The sequence below is a fragment of the Nelumbo lutea genome, chromosome 8 (assembly GCF_056320005.1).
Source record: "Nelumbo lutea isolate HS-2025 chromosome 8, American lotus-T2T, whole genome shotgun sequence".
Taxonomy (NCBI): domain Eukaryota; kingdom Viridiplantae; phylum Streptophyta; class Magnoliopsida; order Proteales; family Nelumbonaceae; genus Nelumbo; species Nelumbo lutea.
Genome location: NC_142691.1, coordinates 29694576 through 29715489, shown reverse-complemented (window position 1 = coordinate 29715489; position 20914 = coordinate 29694576). Strand labels below are relative to the sequence as shown.

Below are 20914 nucleotides of genomic sequence, written 5' to 3'. Positions count from 1 at the left end.
AATGAGATTGTATTTTTAAGTCAAATATGTGAGATCATGATGTCATAATTATATAATTAAAAATAAAAAATAGATAAAAAATATAAAAGTTTGTGCACATTTCTAATATAACATATTTATCATAATAAACAAAAGAAAATATGATAAAGCAGAAGTATTTTTATTAAGAAGAAAATAAAATAATTTTAGTAAAGATATTAAAATTATTAAATTTATTTGAAATAACTGAAATTACTAGTATATTATACTTTGTTCCTATCGTCAAGACATCTAAGACATATTGGAGATCGTGTAGCCAAGCGATTCCGAAACTCTACCCATGTCTATCCACAACACGCTACCCCGTGTAGATGCTCTCAAACTGTGTCTGCGATGTTACGTATAGACGTGGGCAGAATTCTTGTGGGCAGATCTCAGGCGAGGCTGGTGACGAACTAACAAGATCCAACAATGAACACGAACCGGCTTGTTACTTTATAGGTGGGTTGGGTTAACCCGGAACGATGCGAAACGTCTAAAATGAATCTGATACTGAAAGCAGAAACAAGCCGGGAAGCTTACCGTGTGCTGCTACTCCTTTTCGTCGAGGTTTGAATTCCAGAAAGTTTGAAACTGGTCGTCGAGCATTATCGGCTTCTGCAAAAAGGCGAAACCTTTGAGTTACATTTCGTTGGTTGAGAGAGTGGTGTTGCTACCCATTCAAGGCCGAGTTACGCTCAGATCATTCGAGAAGAATGAGGAGAAGACCAGGAATTGGGGGTTTGCAGACGGCCGCGGCTGCTAGGGTTTGTTGCTTTGATTTCTGTTATTGTTATTTGTAATTTCTGCTTCGATATCCATACTCGTCATTTTGATTGATTGGATCGATTTTAAATTTTCCATTTTGTTGTATTTCTCTCTAAGGATCAATATCGATTGCTTGGAGAAAATGTGACCAAGCTCAGAACCGACATCATGAAAGAACAGCTCACTACATTTCGAACCCAATTAGAAGAATTTGCTCGCAAGCATAAGGTATTTCTTTTTTTGTTTTTTTGTTTTTTTTTTTATTTTGAACATTTTGTGTTATTTTTGGTGTATCACACAGGTTTCTTGAACGAACATGATTAATCTCTGCCATTGGTTTTGTCGGAACTTCTTCTGCAGCTTTTCTTTGTGAATTGGAAAGAAATTGTTTGGTATTAGTTTGTAATGCTTTGCCAATTTGTAGATAGTGAGTTCAGTATGCCGAAATTAGAGTTGTTGATGTTTCTGAAAATTCAATCTTATTCTCTGAAAAAATTATTAGATATCTATTATTCTACTTGAACTCATTGTATGGGTATGCCGTTTTTTTTGAGAAAGGTAAAGTATAATGCCATTAAAATAAACAAAAGGCATGTATAACAAGTAGCTGTACATAGGGATTTACAAATACTGCCTATGCAGTCCTATACCCCCACACCCCGTTTTACAACAGTGTATTAAAAAAAAAAAAAGAGTTATAACTTCTGTCCTTAAACAATCTATTTACTACCATCTAAGAGAACAATTTTGCCACATTTTTCTGAAAAACTGTATCTGTAGTACAGAGTTTATTCTTAAAGATCCTTGCATTCCTCTCCTGCCACATGTTCCAAAAAACTGCTTTAGGGGCCATGTTCCACACCAGCTTTCCTCTCTTAGTGAGACCTTTGACTCTTCAGCCCTTCACAAAATCCACCTTCGATTCTGGGCAGCACCTTTGCACCTCAAAGGCTCAAACAAGTTCCTAACCTTATACCAGACCTTGAAAGAGAATCTACAGTGCAATAACAGGTGGTTGATTGATTCATTTTGCTCCTGATCTAAGACACAAATGGTGGAATCCAGCAACATAGGCCCAGTTTGGCATCAATTCTGGAGATTCTCATTCTCAGGATCCTTTCAGAAAAGAATGGATTCTGAGAATTTTCATCGAGAGAATCACTAGATGTGTTTGGCAGAAATGAATTACATTTAAATCATTTGGCAGCAATTCTCTAGATTATTGATACACAAAACCATGTCAGTTTTAATAAATATATAAGTCCAAATGAAGCTACATTGTACTCTATTACGTTTAAATCAATGCCAGATACGTATAAAAAAGGAGAGAAGTCACATGTTCATTTTAAAATTAAAATGATACACACGACTAATAAGAAAAATGGCCAACAACAAAAATAATTCATGCAAAGCAATTTTATGATCAAGCTTTTGAACTAAATAATGTAGCAGTTTCATAAATACACTCTAACCATGGCATTATGGAAGGGAAGAAGAATGAAGGGATGTGGGGTAGGGTTTATCGATTGGTTTTTGTGATAATCAATGAATTTACGTTTTTGCCCATATTTTGACATGCCACTTTCAGCACATGTGTTCGTTATTTTAACTTAATGCGGCAAGAATTGCCTCTTGCGAGAATCATCGATTCTGAGAAGTGTTTTTTTTTTTTTTTTTCACTTCCCAGAATCTTGCTTATAGAACCAGCTTCTCATCCCACTTCGAACGAGAAACACTTCATAGTCGTGTCCAAATGTATTTCTCATCCTAAGAATCCAAAGAATCACCAGTGATGCCAAATGGGGCCATACCTTTCCTCACCAGATTGTCCCTGATTAGAATTCTGTTCAAATAGGCAGTCCAGACAAGAAAAAGATACCTTTGTGTGCACATTCTTACACCAAACAATGTTAACAGGAAAAGATTTTTCCTCCAATCTGGAGATGTAATTGTACAAATATTTGACTGAGAAAACTCCAGATTCCTCCCATTCCCAAGTTCTTCTATCCTCTCCCCTGCTGTCCACTTGATCACTGCAAAGCTTATGCAACAATTCTGCCAGTGACTCCACTTTATGGTTATTTCATTTCTTGATAGTATAATTTTTTTTTTCTTCATAAAGCATGGTTGAATTTGTTGTTTTTCTTGTTAACTAAAGGGCATCATTATCAGTTTCAATGGTTTTGGTGATTGCATGACACTTTTGAAGTACATTGCCTTATCCATCTAATTCTAATCCTATATATTATATATATTTGATAGATATAATTCTAATCCTATATATGACACCATCTTCAATCAGTTCATCAATAAAGATAATTGAGTCAAGATAACAATAGATCTGTTCATGGGCCAGGCTTGGGCTTGACTTTTGTAAAATTTGAATGGGCCTGGGGCCCGGCCCAAAGCCCAAGTCCGACATAGTGGAAAGTCAGGCCCAAACTCAACCTGTGAACAGGTCTGGATACCAACAATTATAATTATGAGTAATTTAATCTTTTGTGCCTGTTTTATATTTATTCAATCTCTATATGCTTCTTTTAATAAAATTCCAGATAGAATGTTGTTTCCCCATTGGTAATGGTCATACTCAACTTTTTAGTAATCTTGAATTTTGAACATTCATTTTGCTACTGCAGAATGACATTCGTAAAAACCCTGCATTCAGATCACAGTTTCATGAGATGTGTGCTAAAGTTGGAGTAGATCCCCTTGCCTCAAACAAGGGTTTCTGGGCTGAGCTACTCGGGATTGGTGACTTCTACTATGAGTTAGGTTGGTAGTGATCTTTATTCCTGGCACAGATCTTATATTGAAAGTCTTTGCACATTTTGGTTGTAGTATATGGAACAATTCTTTTGAACACTTAATGTTAAAAGGGAATATTCATGTTGTACATGGCTGCAATATGGGGAAATAATATATAAAAATTTTACTTTGTGCATTTGTATTGTTCTACTTTTTTATTATAAGTGCAAATAAATTTCTTTAAGAAGAGTACATAATAGAAGAGAGGTGATTAAACACTCCAACCCTCCAACCCGGAGAGATGCATAAAAAAGAAAGTAAAAGGAAAAGAAAATACAAAATCAAATCCCAACATCAGATACTGTATCAGGAGTGGACAAGAAAAGGTGATCTTTGAACATTCAAAAATTCTGGAATCATGTTTCCAGCATCAGCACATAATCTTTCATGATCCCTCCTCTTACAAGTTACAATGAAGAGATGTCTAATATTCTTGTTGTTACTGTTACACATATAATGCAAGCTGGTTATTTTATAACCTCTCTTTTTTTCAAGTCATCAATGGTGAGTGTTGGTGGTGTTCAGTCCTTAAATAGAGCGGAAAACAGGAAAATAAAGGGAAATAAATAGAAGAAACGAGACAGGGAGAGTGAGAGAAATTGAGAGGAGAGAAGAGTAATCTCTCCCCTTGGTGGCCAGAATAAATACATGCTTTCAAGGATAAGTATAACTAACCTTTTTTTTTATTTTTATTAGCATTATAACTGACTTGTGTGACCAACTGACCATGATTAAGTTGGGATGGATACAACCAGTGTTTAGGAAACTGGACCGGACCAGATGGTTGGACCGGTTGAACCATGACCCAAGGCCTTGGCCAGTTTGGTCACACCCCAATAACTGTATTTTCTAAAAACCTGGTGAAAACCAGCTGACCGGCCGGTTTAACCAGAAAACCGATTAAATGAACCTGTCCGGGTTTTATGAAACAACCCAGGCCATTAAATTATTGAAATTTTAAAACGTGTTTAACAAGACTTGAATCCATGACTTCTTATTTTCATATATTACTTAATTACCACTAGTTGAATTCTTTGTGTTATTTAATGATTCTTTATTCTATATATTACTTTATTACTCACATATTTTAAATAAAATTTAAATTAAGAGACTTCAACCCTAGTCATTTTCTTTAAAAATTGAGGAATTTGCCATCCATCCACCATATTTAATTATATTAAAAGTTGTAAAATATATAATATATAGTATTTAGATAACCCATAGCATATATGCATATATGCCACATCATTACGGATTGACCTCTGGTTTGACCCCTGTTGAACCTCTGACCCGTGAACCTCTCCCTTCTCTGGTTTTACGCCTTGTCTCTCTGAACATTGGATACAACTAAACAAGGCAAATGATATGACTATATCTTTAAAACATAAAATAAAGTAAAAGGAGACATATACCCCTGAGCAAGAATAAAAAATTGCAATATATCAGCCCGTATCGGGGGGCCCCTATAGGGGGAGTTTCGGGTCAGACCCTGGTTCAGGGGGTAGAGGAGCCTTAAACTAACCCCTCTGAACCAGATTGAAAAAGAAAACTAAAAAAAGGGGGAAGCAACTGGCGTATCAGCCTGTATCGATATTTTGAACCTTGCCCCTGATTATACACCTCTCAACACTCCTCTTCAAGCTGGTGCATGGATATCATCTTGTTACAAATATGAATCACTCTAACCCCATTTAAACTTTTAGTGAACAGATCTGCCCATTGGCTCTGTCTGAGTGGCTGTACAAATACAGTAGAAATAGTGTTACCTAGTTTCTCTAACAAGATGATGGTCCACCTCTATATGCTTGGTTGTTTCATAGAAAACAGTATTAGATGTGATGTGAACTGCCACCTGGTTATTAAAATGTCGCTTCATAGGGATTGAAATACCTTACCCAAGTCTCTGTAGGAGATTTTGAAGCCAAACTAACTGAAATATAGTATGTAGCATTAGGGGCATATCGGCCTGTATCGATATTTTGAACCTTGCCCCTGATTATACACCTCTCAACACTCCTCTTCAAGCTGGAGCATGGATATCATCTTGTTACAAATATGAATCACTCTAACCACATTTAAACTCTTAGTGAACAGATCTGCCCATTGACTCTCTGTTTGAGTGGCTATACAAACACAGTAGAAATAGTGTTACCTAGTTTCTCTAACAAAATGATGGTCCACCTCTATATGCTTGGTTGTTTCATAGAAAACAGTATTAGATGTGATGTGAACTGCCCCCCCAACCTGGTTATTACAGTGTCGCTTCATAGGGATTGAAACACCTTTTGTAGGAGATTTTGAAGCCAAACTAACTGAAATATAGTATGTAGCATTGCCCTATTTTCAGCCTCTGCACTACTCTATGCTACTACACTACACCTTATTTCTTACTGTTTCAAGTGACATGATTACCACCCACAAATGTGCAGTGTCTAATAATGGATCTCCTCTTTCCAGTAGAACCAACTCAGTCAACATATGTGTAGCCCTTAAGCTCCAAGTGACCATGTGCGTTGTATAACAATCACAATCAGGTGCTCCCTTCGAATAGCTGACTTTTCTAATCATAGCATTCCATTATGGAACTAAGGGCTTTGCATGGACTGACTAATAATACTTAGAGCATACAAAATATTGGATCTTGTGATAGTTAGATAATTCAACTTGACCACCACAATCTTTTATACCTTCCTCGATTATCACATAATACCCCCTAATCAGCACTTAACTTGATGTTGGGATCCATGGAAGTCTCTACAAGTTGTGCATCCAACAACCCATTCTCCTCAAGTATGTCAAGGACATGCTTCCTTTGACTTAAATTGATGCTATATTTGGACCAAGCCACTTCTATGCAAAATGTACCAAGGCCCTTGGTTTGAAACATTGTTGCAAAAATTGTTTAAGTGTCTCTATCTCATGTCGATCACTTTCAGTGATGGCAATATCATCAACAGACCACTAATATCATCTTACTAGCTGTCATATCACAAGTCACAACTAAGCACCAAATGATCCACTCAGCACTGTTTCAATCTAAACTGTTTCACCGTCTCACTAAACTGAACAAACCAAGCCCTAGGCGTTCATTTGAGACCATAGATTGCTTTCTGCAACTAACAGACCTTGTGCTCCTTCCCCAAGCAACAAACCTAGGTGGTTGTTCCATATAAACTTCTTCCTCCAAGTCACCATGTAGAAAAACATTTTTAATATCAAGCTGAAATAATGGTTAGTGAGTTTTAGCAGCTAGATAAATCTAAATATAACCTTTGGCAACAAGGCAGGCTTTTAGCCTTTCCATGCTGCCATCAAGGAGATGCTTCACAGTATAAAACTAACAATAACTAAATATATATCATGAAAGAGAAGATCCAATGTGCGATTTTTCTATAAAGCAAGAAATTCCTCCTCCATAGCTTGTTTCCAACCAATTGACTGAAGAACTTCTTGAAAGAGAGGAACAGAGATAGAGCATAAGAAGGAAAGGAAGTAATGATAGGCAAGAGACAAGTGATCATAATAATGAAAACTAGATAGTGGATGAGCAGTACAACTACATTTACCTTTTTGGAAGGCAATAGGAAGATCAAGGTTGAATGAAGGCAAATAATCTGTCGTAAAAGTAGATGGTGCACTTATTAAATTGGTGTTTTTTTTCTGTACACAAAGATAGGAATAGGCAAATGCCTTGGGATTATTAGCAGGAACAACTTCAAGAGCAAAATAGGGTATAGATTCAAAGAAAGTAGCAATAAACAAAGGACTTTCTTAAAGTAGGACTGTAATATCAATATCCCTTTTGGGTATGGAAATAGCCAAGAAAAACACATTTGACAACCCTGACATCCAATTTATGAAGACTCATACCAAGGAGGTGCATAGACACAACCATAGATATGTGGAGTCAAAGTAAAAAGGGATTGAGAAGGAAATAAAATAGAGGAAGGAGAAGTACTATTGCAAAAACGGATGATGGAATTCTATAATTAAGAAAAAAACAGTAATTATTCCAAAACTTCTCTGGGGTATTCATATATTTCAACAAAAAATGTGCAATATTCAAGAGGTGGCGATTTTTTCTTTTATCCACACCATTTTGTTGGGAGGAATATGAGCACGAGGTATGGTGAATAATGCCATTTTTCCTAAGAAAGTTTTGAAATTGTTTATTCAGAATTTCAAATATTCACGGCCATTGTCAGATCTCAAAGTTTTAATAGAAATGCCAAATTGATTCATAATTTTTGCATGATACAACTGGAATATTGGAAAAAACTTTGGATGATCTTTCATTAAATATAGCCAAGTCATACGAGAATAATCATCCACAAAGATCATAAAATATTTGTACCTGTTATAGGACTCGACTTTTATTGGGCCTCAAATATTAGAATGAACAAATTGAAAAGGACTAGACACAACTCTCAACTCGAGGACTAAAAGAGACTTATTGATGCATACTTAACTGACATAATCACATTCCAATGAAGACAAATTACTCAAAGTAAGCACCAATGCGTTCAACTTTTGAAGAGTAGGATGACTGAGGTAATAGTGCCACTGGAATGGAGACAGAGATGATTGGAAGGTTGCCTTTGATCCACCACCACCAATCAAGATAATAAGTCCTGCTTCATGCTCTACCAATCTTCCTTCCCTATCTTTAGATCTTGAAAATCACTTCTGGAGTAGTTTAAATATTTAGTTAATTTCCTAATAGACATTGACAATGAAAGGAAATTTAGAACATAGAGAATAGAAGATAAGAATAAAGAAGGATAAAAAGAAACATCACCAACATCATGAATAGAAGAGGAGGTAGGTACCATTGGCTATGTTAACTAACTGATAAGGAGATAATTTGGAAACAGAAGAAAACATACCTAAGGACCTGGTCAATGACCCAAGTTGAAGAAGGAAATGAATGGGAAGCAAAACATGCCATATATGAAGTAGCAATGATAGTACTATTATGGTTATGGTTGTTGAATCAAAGGAATTTTCTCGTATTCCTCACTTGAGATGCTAAGTGTCTTCTTTCTAGTATTATATGTGGTTGCCAATGAAGTTAGATCAATTAGTCAGTCAGTGGGGTAGAGCTTTGATGAGGTCAGAAAAAAGAATAAATAAATAAATGATGTAAATATGTTTTGAGTTTGTTTCTGTAGTAGGATCCTTAAATAGTTGTCTTGGGAAGCTTTGTAGTCAAATTGGGTCCAGGAGATTTTCATCATTTTATAATTCAGATTCTGGTCAGGTGCAGTTGATTGTGCATCTATTGGGTGTTTTTGTAACTAAAGTTATCTTTTGGGGGTTGTTTGAAGTTGGTTTTTGTTCTTAAGGAGCTGTTTGTGAAGGGGGAAATTCTAGGGGGCTTATGTGTAAAATATTTTAGTTGGCTTCTCCCATAAGCCATTGAGTATTATAAAAGAGAGGAAAGCTGTTTCTGTGGGGGTCTTTTGGATCTTTTTCTCTTATTTGAGCTGTAGTTCAGCCCCAACTAGGGTTTCCAAGTATTGGGAGTTTGGGTTTTGAAGAGTCGACCCATTTGGCGCCTTTCAATCCCTCTATCATGGCGTGTCCGCACGAGAGGCCAGTTTGACACCATTATTACTGTATCAGAACTGTTCCGGGAGTTTTTCAGATTCAGGTCATATATCTTGTTTTTCTGTCCACATCAAGCTTTTTCTATGATCATCACTTGCTACTGCATGATTTTCCTAACTAGTATGTGGTTCGAGAACATAACAAAAGTTAATTGTGTTCATCCATGCCACAATTAGTTCACTTCTGTGGCCCACGTCCACCCCCTTGTTCTGGACCACCTCCAAGTCTTGTAAAAACTTCTTGGTTACCTGGGCCAATCCCTCCACCTCCTCTATAATGTTGACCAGTACCTCTGTTACCACCTTGTCCTCCACCTTTGGTAATTGCTAATGCTGATCTATTATGACTAGCTCTTGTCTCTATGGGGTATAGAGATATTCTATGCATCCATGCAACACCTCTAACGAAGATTAGTACTCCCTAATATTTGAGTTTTGACCATTTCATATTCTGGTCTAAGACTTGAAAGGAAATGTGCCACATCAAAATGCTCTCTTTGTAGCTGCTGGATCTTAATATCTAAGCTAAGAGGCTGATAAATATGGCTCATTCCTTGTACTTTTGAGGCTGGCATAATCACCTTGTTGAAATTGAAAGTACTCTTGGAACAATTGATACACTACGGTGATGTTATCCTTGCCTGAATAAAATCTCTGTGCATGAAGTTTACACCAGGAGTGGCAACTTTGAACCCAACCTGCTCTGCCCATCCTACCCACCCATTAATTGATGGGTTGGGTCATGGTTATCAATGGGTAACGAATTAGATTTTTATATCTTCGTTTTCATCTCTCCCCCCCCCCCCCCCCCCCGGCGCACCTCTGGTTCATCCTTTTCAGTTTTCTTCTTTCTTCTATAGTATCAATCTCTTCCCTCTCTCTACAAGCAACTCTAATTCAAGGTGTACAAGATGGTGACGAAAACCATTGTCTAACCCTAGACTACTACTCTCAATCTTGTGTATACTTTTCTCTTCACTTTTTCTCTCTCTCTCTCTCTCTCTATCTAGTTGGATAGCCCTAATCCAAACCCTAAGCAACCAAATTCAGCAGTGGTAATTGGAGATGGATCACTCACACCACCAATTTCTGGTATTCATTTTCCCTATAATTCAAGTTATATTCTTTTTCTTTGCTTCCTCTAGGTTTTCTAACTAGCAATTCATTTTTCTTTCTCTATTTCTCTATTTCTCTTCTCTCTTTATAGTTTTCTCAGTGGTTTTAGGCCTTGAGTTATCAATGTCCAAGGAACACTATTAGTGTAGGTTAATTAGAATCTTTATTTCTGGTTACTGGTTCACATGATTTTTCTTAATCTACTATTTTCAATCCATTGACAGCTTAGTATCAATCAAGAGGCAACCCAAATCTCCTGATCCTGATATGATGTTGGTGTTACTACTCTTTGAAATGTACAACAAAGCAAAGAATAAACATTCCAATTGTTAGTGATATTTCATTTTGTTTTCAAATGAAAAGGAAACCACTACACTGCTTCTGCAGGTCTATATTGAGTTGATTGCAGGAAATTCTTCATTGCAGAATCTGGATTTTCTGGTTAGAAAGGACCATTTTACCCTTTCGTTCTTTATTCACTTTGGGCAACAATTTTTCACTTATCTATGAGACCTGCACATGGTGTTCTGGTAGTTTTCCCCTTTGTTATTTTTTTGAAAATTCTCTTTTCTTTTTTTTTCTGTAATTTCTGTTAATTATCTCCATTTTCTATGCTTTTTTATATTTATTGGTATATTATTCAGTAATTTCTGTAATTTTTGGTTTTTCTTTGTTTTTTTTTGTTTGTAATTTCTGTTTTTCTATTGCTGTTAGTTTTTTATATCTATATTCATACTTGCAATTTCAGTCATTTTTTTGCATTTTCTGTATTTTTCTACAGTTTATGGATGTCTTGTTTAATGAATTAAAAGATGTGGGTTGGGTCAAGGCAGGTTTGGGTTGAACCATTGAACGGTTGAACCCAAGCCATTTACTTTTACCTAAATGGGCCATTAATGGGTTGGTGTGTTAGATCCACCCCTTAACAATTGCCTTTGGTTCCATGCTCTTCCAAACCCATATCATTATCTGGGCATTTCCTATTCCCACTCATCATAACCACTGCTACCAACCACAGGTTTCCTATCCTTCAAGTATCTTGACTTCCATTTTGCCTTGATAGAAACTTCTAGAGATTTGTTTCAAGGTATATTGTTCTCCATTCAATTTGATAGAAGTTATCTGCACTCTAACTAATTCAGGTTCATTAAAACCACTTGGTTTAGTTTCCCCACTTCCAGATGCGGCCATAATGTCTTCAAGAAAGTATTCACATGTTCAGCAGCAAAAACGAGATGACTCTACAACACTAACAATTCAGTTCTAGCAGTTCACAGTTCAACGTATCTGTCTTTGCCACCACTAACACAATTTATTTAGACCTGTCCACAACATCTACTACCATTTCCCTCTTTGATAACTTCAAATAGTGGGTTCAAACCACCACAACCCACAGATTAAACCACTCCACAGTCACTTGTAGTGAGTCTAGTGAGTGACTAAATCATAAATCATCATCATAATTGAAGCTTTATCCCAAATATATGGGGTCAGCTACATGAATCTTGTTTTGTAATCCTCTTTTGTTTAATGCAATATCCATTGTTAAATTATGGACTCTTAAATCATTTCTAACTACTACAATCAGTGTTCTTTTTGGCCTACCCCCAGTCCCTCTATCCCCTTCAACTTACAACATATAGCTTCTTATGGGTCCTGTTGATGGTCTTCTATGCATGTGACCAACCATCTTAGTCTACTTCCTATCAATTTATGACCTATTGGAGCAACTTCTAGTTTTTTTCGAATGGCTTCACTTTTTTTTTTTAGTAAAAAATTTCATTAATGATTCATAGAAGTTATTACATTTAGTATAGATTGGCACATTCAATAAACCTTTCCCCCTTCTCAGATTACAACATATTATAATCTTGCCCAATATAGAAGATGTCTGTCAACACCTTGTTTTGCATCCGCATCTGCCATCCCATTAGTAGTCTCCTTACCCAACTAAATGTTGCGTTGAATCTTTTTGCTAGAGCATCAATTACTAATTGTGAATTTTTAGCTGATCTAGTCCCTATAACAGTCCTCCTTTTGAGGTTGTGTATGGTCGGGCACCTAAAGGTGTTGTTGATCTAGTCCCTATAATAGGGTCGTGACAAGTTAGTGATGACCAGGGGTGGAGGTAGGATTTTTTATTGGTGGGGGCCAAAGCGTAATAAACATGGATAGGGGGGCAAAAGATAGGAAACATGGGTAAGAGGGGCAAAATATATGTAAAATTTAAATGGTTACTATAGGGAATTTCAAGGCATAGGGGGGCCATGGCTTCCTTCTGCCACCCCTTGGCTCCACCCCTGGTGATGATGCCGAGGCTTTAGTTGAATCCATTTAGTAGATTCAAGAAAATGTACAACAGAAGCTAAAAGAAAGCAATCAAAGGTATAAAGAAGCTAAAGATAAGCATCGTCGGGAGAAAGAGTGTCATGAGGGCGATCTAGTCATGGTTTATTTGTGGCCTGAGAGGTTCCCTGTTAGGACTTACTACAAGTTGAAGTAGAAAAAGATTGGGCCATGTCAAGTGCTGAGACAGTTTGGCGACGATGCATATGAAGTTGAACTACCAGCTGATTTGTCCTTTTCACTTATTTTTAATGTAGCATACCTCTTTGATTACCATGGAGATCTAGAACCAGCAACAAAGGTTGAGCAAGGACAATCACAAAGGGCTAGGAGTTCTAATGAGTTTGAACTACAATTGAGAACTCTTGAATTAGTGAAGAAGAGTTTATGAGGCTAGATGGAGGCATGTTCAAGGCTGCTAAAATTGCTGCTCGCATGAGGTCGAGCTCTTTTTAACCCGATGGGAATGATGAGGCCAAAAAAAAAAAGAAAAAAATGTGAATGTATTTTGTTTTGCATGTTTTTTTAGTAGGATCCGAAATTGTTGTTTTTAGGTAGCTTTGTTGTTAGTTTGGGCCCAGGGGTATTTTCGTCGTTTTATAATTCAGTTTCTGGTCAGGGGCAGTTGGGTGTACATCTGTTGGGTTTTGGTCTCTTGGGTCTTTTTGTAATGAAAGTTATCTTTTGGGGGGTTGGTTTGTAGTTAGTTTTGTTCTTAAGAAGTTGTTTGTGAAAAAAACACATTCTAGGGGTTTATGTGTAAATATTTTAGCTAGGTTGTCCAGCAAGCCAGTGATTCTTATAAAAGAGAAAGGGGGCTGTTTTTGTGGGGGTCTTTTAGTTCTTACTCTCTTGTTTAAGCTGTAGCTCAGCCCCAGCTAGGGTTTTCAAGTATTGTGAGCTTGGGTTTTGAGGAGTTGACCCATTTTGGCACCTTTCGATCCCTCCATTGCTGCGTGTCCGCGCGGGAGGTCAGCTTGCTGCCATTGTTACTGTAGTGGGACTGTTCTAGGAAGAGTTTTACTTTAGGTTTAGGTCTGAAATCCCTAAAAATCTAACTTATTTTGTGTTTTCAGCTTGGTATTTCTTGTGCTTATTGCTGTATACTTGAAGTGCTGCATGTAATTTGTTTTTCTGTCGACATCTAAATGTTGATAAATCTTGCTTAACTTGCTGTTATTAGTAAAATTCATGTTTTACTTTTTTCATCTTTTACTGAACATGCTTCTACAGAATCTACACCTTTTTACCTCATTCACAGTGATGTTTAGTTGTCACTTGTTATTTCATGGTTGGGTTATAGATATTTTATATTATTTATTGATGATTGTATTAGATACACGTAGGTTTATTTTCTTCACAAGAAATCATAAGTTTTTCCCACATTTAAGAATTTTCATGCCATGGTTTTGACCCAATTTAAAAGTGGTATAAGCATTTTGAAATTGGATTTAAGGGGAGAGTACTTTGATGGTGAGAATGGTGAGTTCCAAACCTATCTCAAATAACATGGCATTCAGTTTTAGAAGTCTTGTCCAGATACACCTCAACAAAATGGGGTATCTGAGTGCAAGAACTGTTACATTGCTAGTATGATGAGACCCCTATTGCAAGACTCCCGTGTTCCTATTACCTTTTAGGTGGAGGTGACCAGTACTGCTGTATACCTTATTAATATCATTCCTACATCTATCCTTGGAGATTCCTCTCCCTTTGAATCTTTGTTTCAGTGCCCACTGAATCTATCCATGCTTTGTGTCTTTAGTTGTGTCTGCTTTGTCCATCTCCCTCCCCATGAACACACAAAACTAACTATTCAATTAACTATGTGTGCATTCATGGGATATAGTATGGAACACAATGTTTCTTTGTTATGATCCCAAGGTCCGTTGATTGTGCATATCCCGTAATGTCATTTTTCTTGAGAATCTTTTCTTCTTTGAGCACATTAATAAATTGCCTGCACCGTTTTTTCTATTTTGCTTCATTTTGGTTTTGCAAGTGATCCTCCTCCTCTCAGTCCTTAGCAACTATACATTTATTTCAAGAAGCATCTATCTCACTCAATGCCTAGGTCTTCTCCACCTCCAGCACCAATGATAAAGTGATTGGTCACTATAAGTCCCTCCTCTCATCCTATTGACTTACCTTCACCTATTCCTTTGCATTGATCTTCGCGTATTTTTCGCCAATTTGATTGCTATGATTTCTTCTCTGGCCATAGCTCTTTTTTGCTATTTAGTCCTCTACATGCATTCCTGATTCATACCACCAAGCTATAGTAGTTAAGCATTGGAAAGATTCCATGGACTCGAGAAGTTCAGGCTCTATTAGAGAATGATATATGGGAGCTTGTCTCTCCTCCACCAGATGCCTCCATCATTGGTAGCCATTTGGTCTATTCAATAAAGCTCAAATCAGATGGTACTCTAGACAAGTATAAAGCCTTTTTGGTTGTTCAAGATTATAAGCAAGAATATGGGATTGATTATGATGAAACTTTTGCGCCAGTTGCTAAAATGACAATTGCTTACGTACTTTTGGCTATTACTGCTCTTAGAAAATGGACAGTTCATCAGATGGGTGTCAAGAATGCCTTCTTCCACGGGCATTTACAAGAGATGATTTATATGAAACCACCTCTTGGATATTGTGATAAGCCCCTCTTGGTGTGTAAACTGAAGAAATCATTATATGGTCTTAAACAAGCTCCACGAGCTTGGTTTGATCATTTTCGTAAAGTGGTGGAGGTTGGTTTTCAGCAAAGTGCATCAGGTTATTGTCTTTTTACCTTCAAGCAAGCACAAGGTTGACTCTCCTTTTGGTTTATGTTGATATCCTTATCACTGGAGATGACGTGGAAGGCATTAATAACTTGAAACTCCTCAGCAACTCCTTCAAAAGGAAAGATCTTGGGCTGGTCACCTATTTTCTAGGCCTTGAAATTCAGCGGTATCCTCAGGAATATTTTGCCAACCAATAGAAATATGCCACTGATTTAGTTGTAATGGCTTGCTTAACTGATTCTAAACAAGTTGATACACCTCTAGATCTCAATCAGAAGCTGAATAAGGATGAGGGTGAGCTTCTTCCTTATGCTACATTATATCGACAACTTGTAGGTAGTCTTATCTACCTCACTATGACTAGACCAGATATTTCCTATGCTGTCCAACTAGTTAGCCAATTTGTTTATGCTTTATGCCAGTCCCACTTTTTAGTTCTCCAGATCATTCGTTATGCCAAGAAAACAATTTCTCATGGTTTATTTTTCTCATCTTCTTCGTCTATTCATCTCCGAGCTTATATAGATGTTGATTGAGCGGGGTACCCTGACACTCGTCATTCTACTACTAGCTAGTGTATCTTCCTTGGAGATTATTTGATTTATTAGAAATGCAAAAACAACAAATAGTTTCCAAGTCATCTACGGAAGCGGAGTATAGAGCAATGTCTTTTGTATGTAGTGAAATAGTTTGGCTCAAGGCTCTACTTCGTGATTTGGACATTGATCATTTTCATCTGCCATCCCTCTATTTGCTGATAACATGAGTGCTATCAAGATTGCATCCAACCTAGTTTTTCATGAGTATACTAAGCACATTGAAGTGAATTGTCACTTCATTCGTGATCTTCTCCTTGTGAGTCACATCTCTCTCCCACGTCTCCTTGGGCTTGTAGCTTGTAGCTTGTAGATCTCTTCACCAAAGCTATGACTAAAGCCCAACATAATTTTCTTATGGACAAACTGATGTTTGTTCCCTAGCATCAGTTTGAGGGGGAGTGTAGAGAAGATGGAGGGTAGTTTTGTACTTTTACCCTCTACTGTATATTATTAGGTGTGTATATTAGTGTATTGCCTTGTCTCTTTATTTCTTTTGTAAGGATAATCTTGTCTATTCACCTTTTAATATAAATTCATATTTTCTGGGTTGGTTCGATCTGACTGATAAAACCTAACAGATCTGAAGTTTCTTTGCTCTCTCTTGCTGGCTTCTCTTTCTCATAGATTAACAAGCAGCAATTGAGAAGCAAAAGAGAAGATTTCTGGGGATTAGTTAGAAGATCAAACATATAAATTGAAGATCAATAGGAGGAATTGAAGGATTCTTCTTAAGATCAATTTCATTTAATGGAACACACACACACACACACACACACAAAGGTGCTTGTCTATGAACTTTGGGCAAGAAATTTGTTTCTATGCCATTTAAAACATTACTTCCTCATATTACTACTTTTTGTAAATGGTTATCCATTATGAAATGGTTGAGTTTGAATTTTAATTTTTCTAGAATTACTTCTTCTGAGATGAGGCTTCTTTCTTGTCTAGGCAGGGGTACAAATTGTTGACATTTGCTTGGAAACAAGATCTGAAAATGGAGGTTTGATCAACTTGCAGGAACTCTGCAGTCGTCTTCGTCAAAGGCGAAAGGCTGCTCGTGAATCTGTCTCTGAGGATGATTGTTTGCGTGCTATTAATAAGCTGAAGGTATCAATGAAACTTACTGCTTTCATTGCTACGTCATGTATTCTAGATCAAATCCAACATGTTTTCCACAGAATGCTGGTTATGACGGTGCAATACGCGCATTGGATAGTGGTGGAACTCTTGATTTAGTTGGACGAACCACAGATTTCTTTAACTACAAGCGAACACACTGAATGATTATAAGCTTCATATTATAAGAATCAAATGGGGGAAAGATAAATAAAAAACAAGTGAAGAGTCCAGGAAAAAACTGATCATTCTGGTCATGGAGGTGATCTCTTGGAGGCATATTAAATGATTTTCCATAGTGCATGCACCGATACTCTGCTTGCAGGATTGTCTTGCTTCATGGAAATGATATGAAACATTTTGGATAACCCCATAGGCCATGTCACTTTCTATGAAATTTCTACTTGATTGTGATGATTGGTTTCTTTTAGGTACTGGGTGGTGGTTATGAGGTTATTTCGGTTGGAAAGAAAAAGCTTGTGCGCTCTGTTCCTACTGAATTGAACAAAGACCATAATGAAATTTTGGAACTCGCCCAGGTTTGTCTATTTTCTTCTCTTATTTTCCTTTCAAATTGAATAATCTACTTCACAGAATGTTTTACTGCATATTATTCCTTTTTTCCTTCTTTCCTTTTTTTAGTAGTCTTGAGTCAAACCTAGGACTCGGGATTGAACCCTGGTATATACATGACCACTGAAACAAATGTTTTTCCAAATAATTGAGAAATAAATGTGGACAAATATCTAATATTTTTGTCATTTTCCAAAAAGACTTTCTCTTTACTCAAAATTTGTGACACTTGTATGATTTCAACAATTTGGATTTGTTTTCCATGTGAAAATCAAACTAATTGGTAAATTAGGAAAATTGTTCTTTCTATTGAATACCATTTTCCAAGGAAATCATTTATTTGCCTTTGTTTTACATGCAACCAGACGCAGTCCAAGTGTCATTGAAAATCGCAATGGCTTTAGGTGCTTGGTTTTGACGGAGCCATAACAAAAACAAATCAGGATTTTAGCCTGTGAATAATGTGGCCATGTGGGAGATCCCAACATAAAGGTCATGTCCAGAAACCTCCCACTGGGTTCCTAGCACTGGTGGCTGACTTTTGACAAATAACCAAGGCTTTTATTAGAATCTAAGGAGGTGCTCGCTACAAAATTAAATCATAAATATGGCAAACACCCCACAATTTCCAATTCTTAGGAATAGTAGAATCATTTACATGTGAGAAGTACATTTTGCATTAGTTTTATGTTCTAGAAAATAAAAACAATGAAATGAATGAGACAGTACACGGCTTTAATTTTTGTAATCACAGAGACCATTACTCTAATACCCTTTTGGCATGGACTTGAAACCTCTTAGGCTCAAGGTTACGTGACTGTGGAAGAGGTAGAGAGGCAGCTTTCCTGGTCATCTGGCCGTGTTACTGACTGCCTTGAAACTCTCCTGAAAGTAAGTACTTGCTTTCTTATGGAAGGTTTATTTACTTGAATTGTTATTGTTATTGGTAGTATCTCATATTCTCAAATTCTATTTACACAGGAGGGGCTTGCAATGATTGATGACGGCCACAAAGATCGTAAGCGACGCTACTGGTTTCCGTGTGTATCATCCATTCATACATCTGTAGGAGCTGAGGCTGTTAAAAGTTGATTTTCTTATTATGTTAACCTCTGTGATTGTAAATTGGAAATGCTAATCTATCTTGAAATCATTTCTGCCACTGATTTTGATAGAAAATAATGATCTGTTGCAATCAACAACCTCTACGGTTCAAAACTTCAAATATAGGTTTGTTTCGAAGTTCAAAGTATTGGTAATTTGGTATCGCTAAGGCAGTTTTAAAATAATTTGGGGGACACACGAAAATGCATGAATATAGTGGAACCATTTGGATACGGATGGATATACATGGGAAACTTGTAAATTTCACAAAATGCATTTGTGACACCCTATCCGAGATTCAAATGGTTATAAGGTATAACAAGTATACAATTTAGAGAGACTACGGTAACCTTGGGAAATGGTGGATGTATTAAAATATGCATGTATACTCAAGGGTCAAAATATCGATATGCCCGATACATTGGTATGGGCGTATTGGGTGAATTGATAGTGTTTTAGGCTTTTTTTTTATTTATTTTTCACAACCGGTTCAGGGGGCTGGTTTAGGACTCCTCTATCCCCTGAACCGGTCAGACCTTCGATACACCCATTATAGAGGCATATGGGAGGGGTCCCGGAACGATATGTATTGGACGATACGGGTCAAAATAATCACGTATGTTTGTTGTATGCCTTAGCTTATAAAAGTATTTTAGACCACACATGGAATATTATGGTTGTGTTTGGTATCATTGCTATTTGTATTAGAAACCTTGGTTGTGTTTGGTTGCAATGCAAATAAATTTGCACTGATGCAAAATCATGGCAGTACAAATGATTTGAGTGTAAATTCTGACCTATTTTTGTTTCAAATTTTAGCTTATTTTGTTTGATTGCAATACAAATGAAGTAAATCAAGACATGAAGTAGAATAAAGTAAAATCCAAAACAAAATTAAACAAGAATTTGCAATTTTTTACTTTTGCACTCCCATATATTAATACAAATTTATTTACATTGCAACCAAACACATCTTTTGGGATTTATCATACAAATTTTTGAGAAATTGTCTTGTCACATCACATCAAATAACATTTATACATGGGATTAATAATTAACATTTATGACACGGTTTTTAAAACCAACCTAGAGACCAAACCGGTCAGGGGTCTAGTTACCGGGTCGAACAGTCCAACCGTTCGATCGAACAGTCGACTCGATTTAACAAAAAATTAAAAAAATTAAATAATAAATTAAAAAATAAAAAATGATCAAAACCATTCGAATGATTAACTGCTCGGGTCAATGGTTTGTTGACCAAAATCAATGTTTTTTTTTGAGAAATCTTGATTTTAGGGAAAAACGGAACCGATCAACTAACCAGTTCCTAGTTTTTCTGGTCCAACCGTCCGGTCTGGTCCGGTTTTAAAAACCATGATTTATGATATAAACATCAAATTTATATCTTAATACACTTAATCAAGTCTTGGCTGTTGGAGTGCACAAAAGGAAAATCGAATGGTTTGAACCTCCTTATATGGTGACCCAAGCAAATTGTGCCTCCCTGTGTTTATGCACTAACATGCGTCACATATATACTTTACACTCAATATATGTAACTATGTAATAAAACTCCTATTAATTAGCCCAAGAAAAGACTTGTAAGTTTCCATGAGGTAAAAAAGAGAAAAATAACAATTGTAATGGCAAAACGGTAAAACTCATTTTTTAAACCCTAAATTTTACTCGACACTTTAAAATTTTATAAAAATGGAGATGCGGAGCAGCAATCCCCATACTTATGCTAAGCAAGCGCTCTACCATCTGAGCTACATCCCCATGCCATTTTGATCTCTAATAATTCTAAATCTCAGCTTAAGCCATTAAAAAGGTAGTTGAGGCAAGTTGGTTTAGCTCCAATTGCCTTGAAGTGTATTTTAAACAGGTTAAAAGGGGAGTTGATTTTGGATTGTGGGAAACCTTATTATACCTTCCATGTGATGTGTTCACATGAGCCAAATGACTTAAATATCATAATATAGTGGAAAGAACTCCCTATTCTCAAAAGGCATGGGATTTCCCTCGTTGCTATAAAAATGAGAGTTATATTTTTGTTGACTTTCTGTATGTT

The 20914-nt window shown here is 36.6% G+C and overlaps 1 protein-coding gene across 1 annotated transcript; it reads left to right on the top strand.

Annotated features, from left to right (window-relative positions):
* The first annotated feature begins 268 nt into the window (after positions 1-268).
* On the top strand, positions 269-18938 carry VPS22 (EAP30/Vps36 family protein). Its single transcript, XM_088958684.1, has 7 exons — positions 269-785; positions 904-1014; positions 3426-3561; positions 17003-17157; positions 17598-17705; positions 18541-18630; positions 18721-18938. The coding sequence occupies exons 1-7, from the start codon at positions 735-737 to the stop codon at positions 18829-18831; spliced, it is 762 nt and encodes a 253-aa protein (XP_088814810.1). The 5' UTR covers positions 269-734; the 3' UTR covers positions 18832-18938.
* Positions 18939-20914: the final 1976 nt, after the last annotated feature.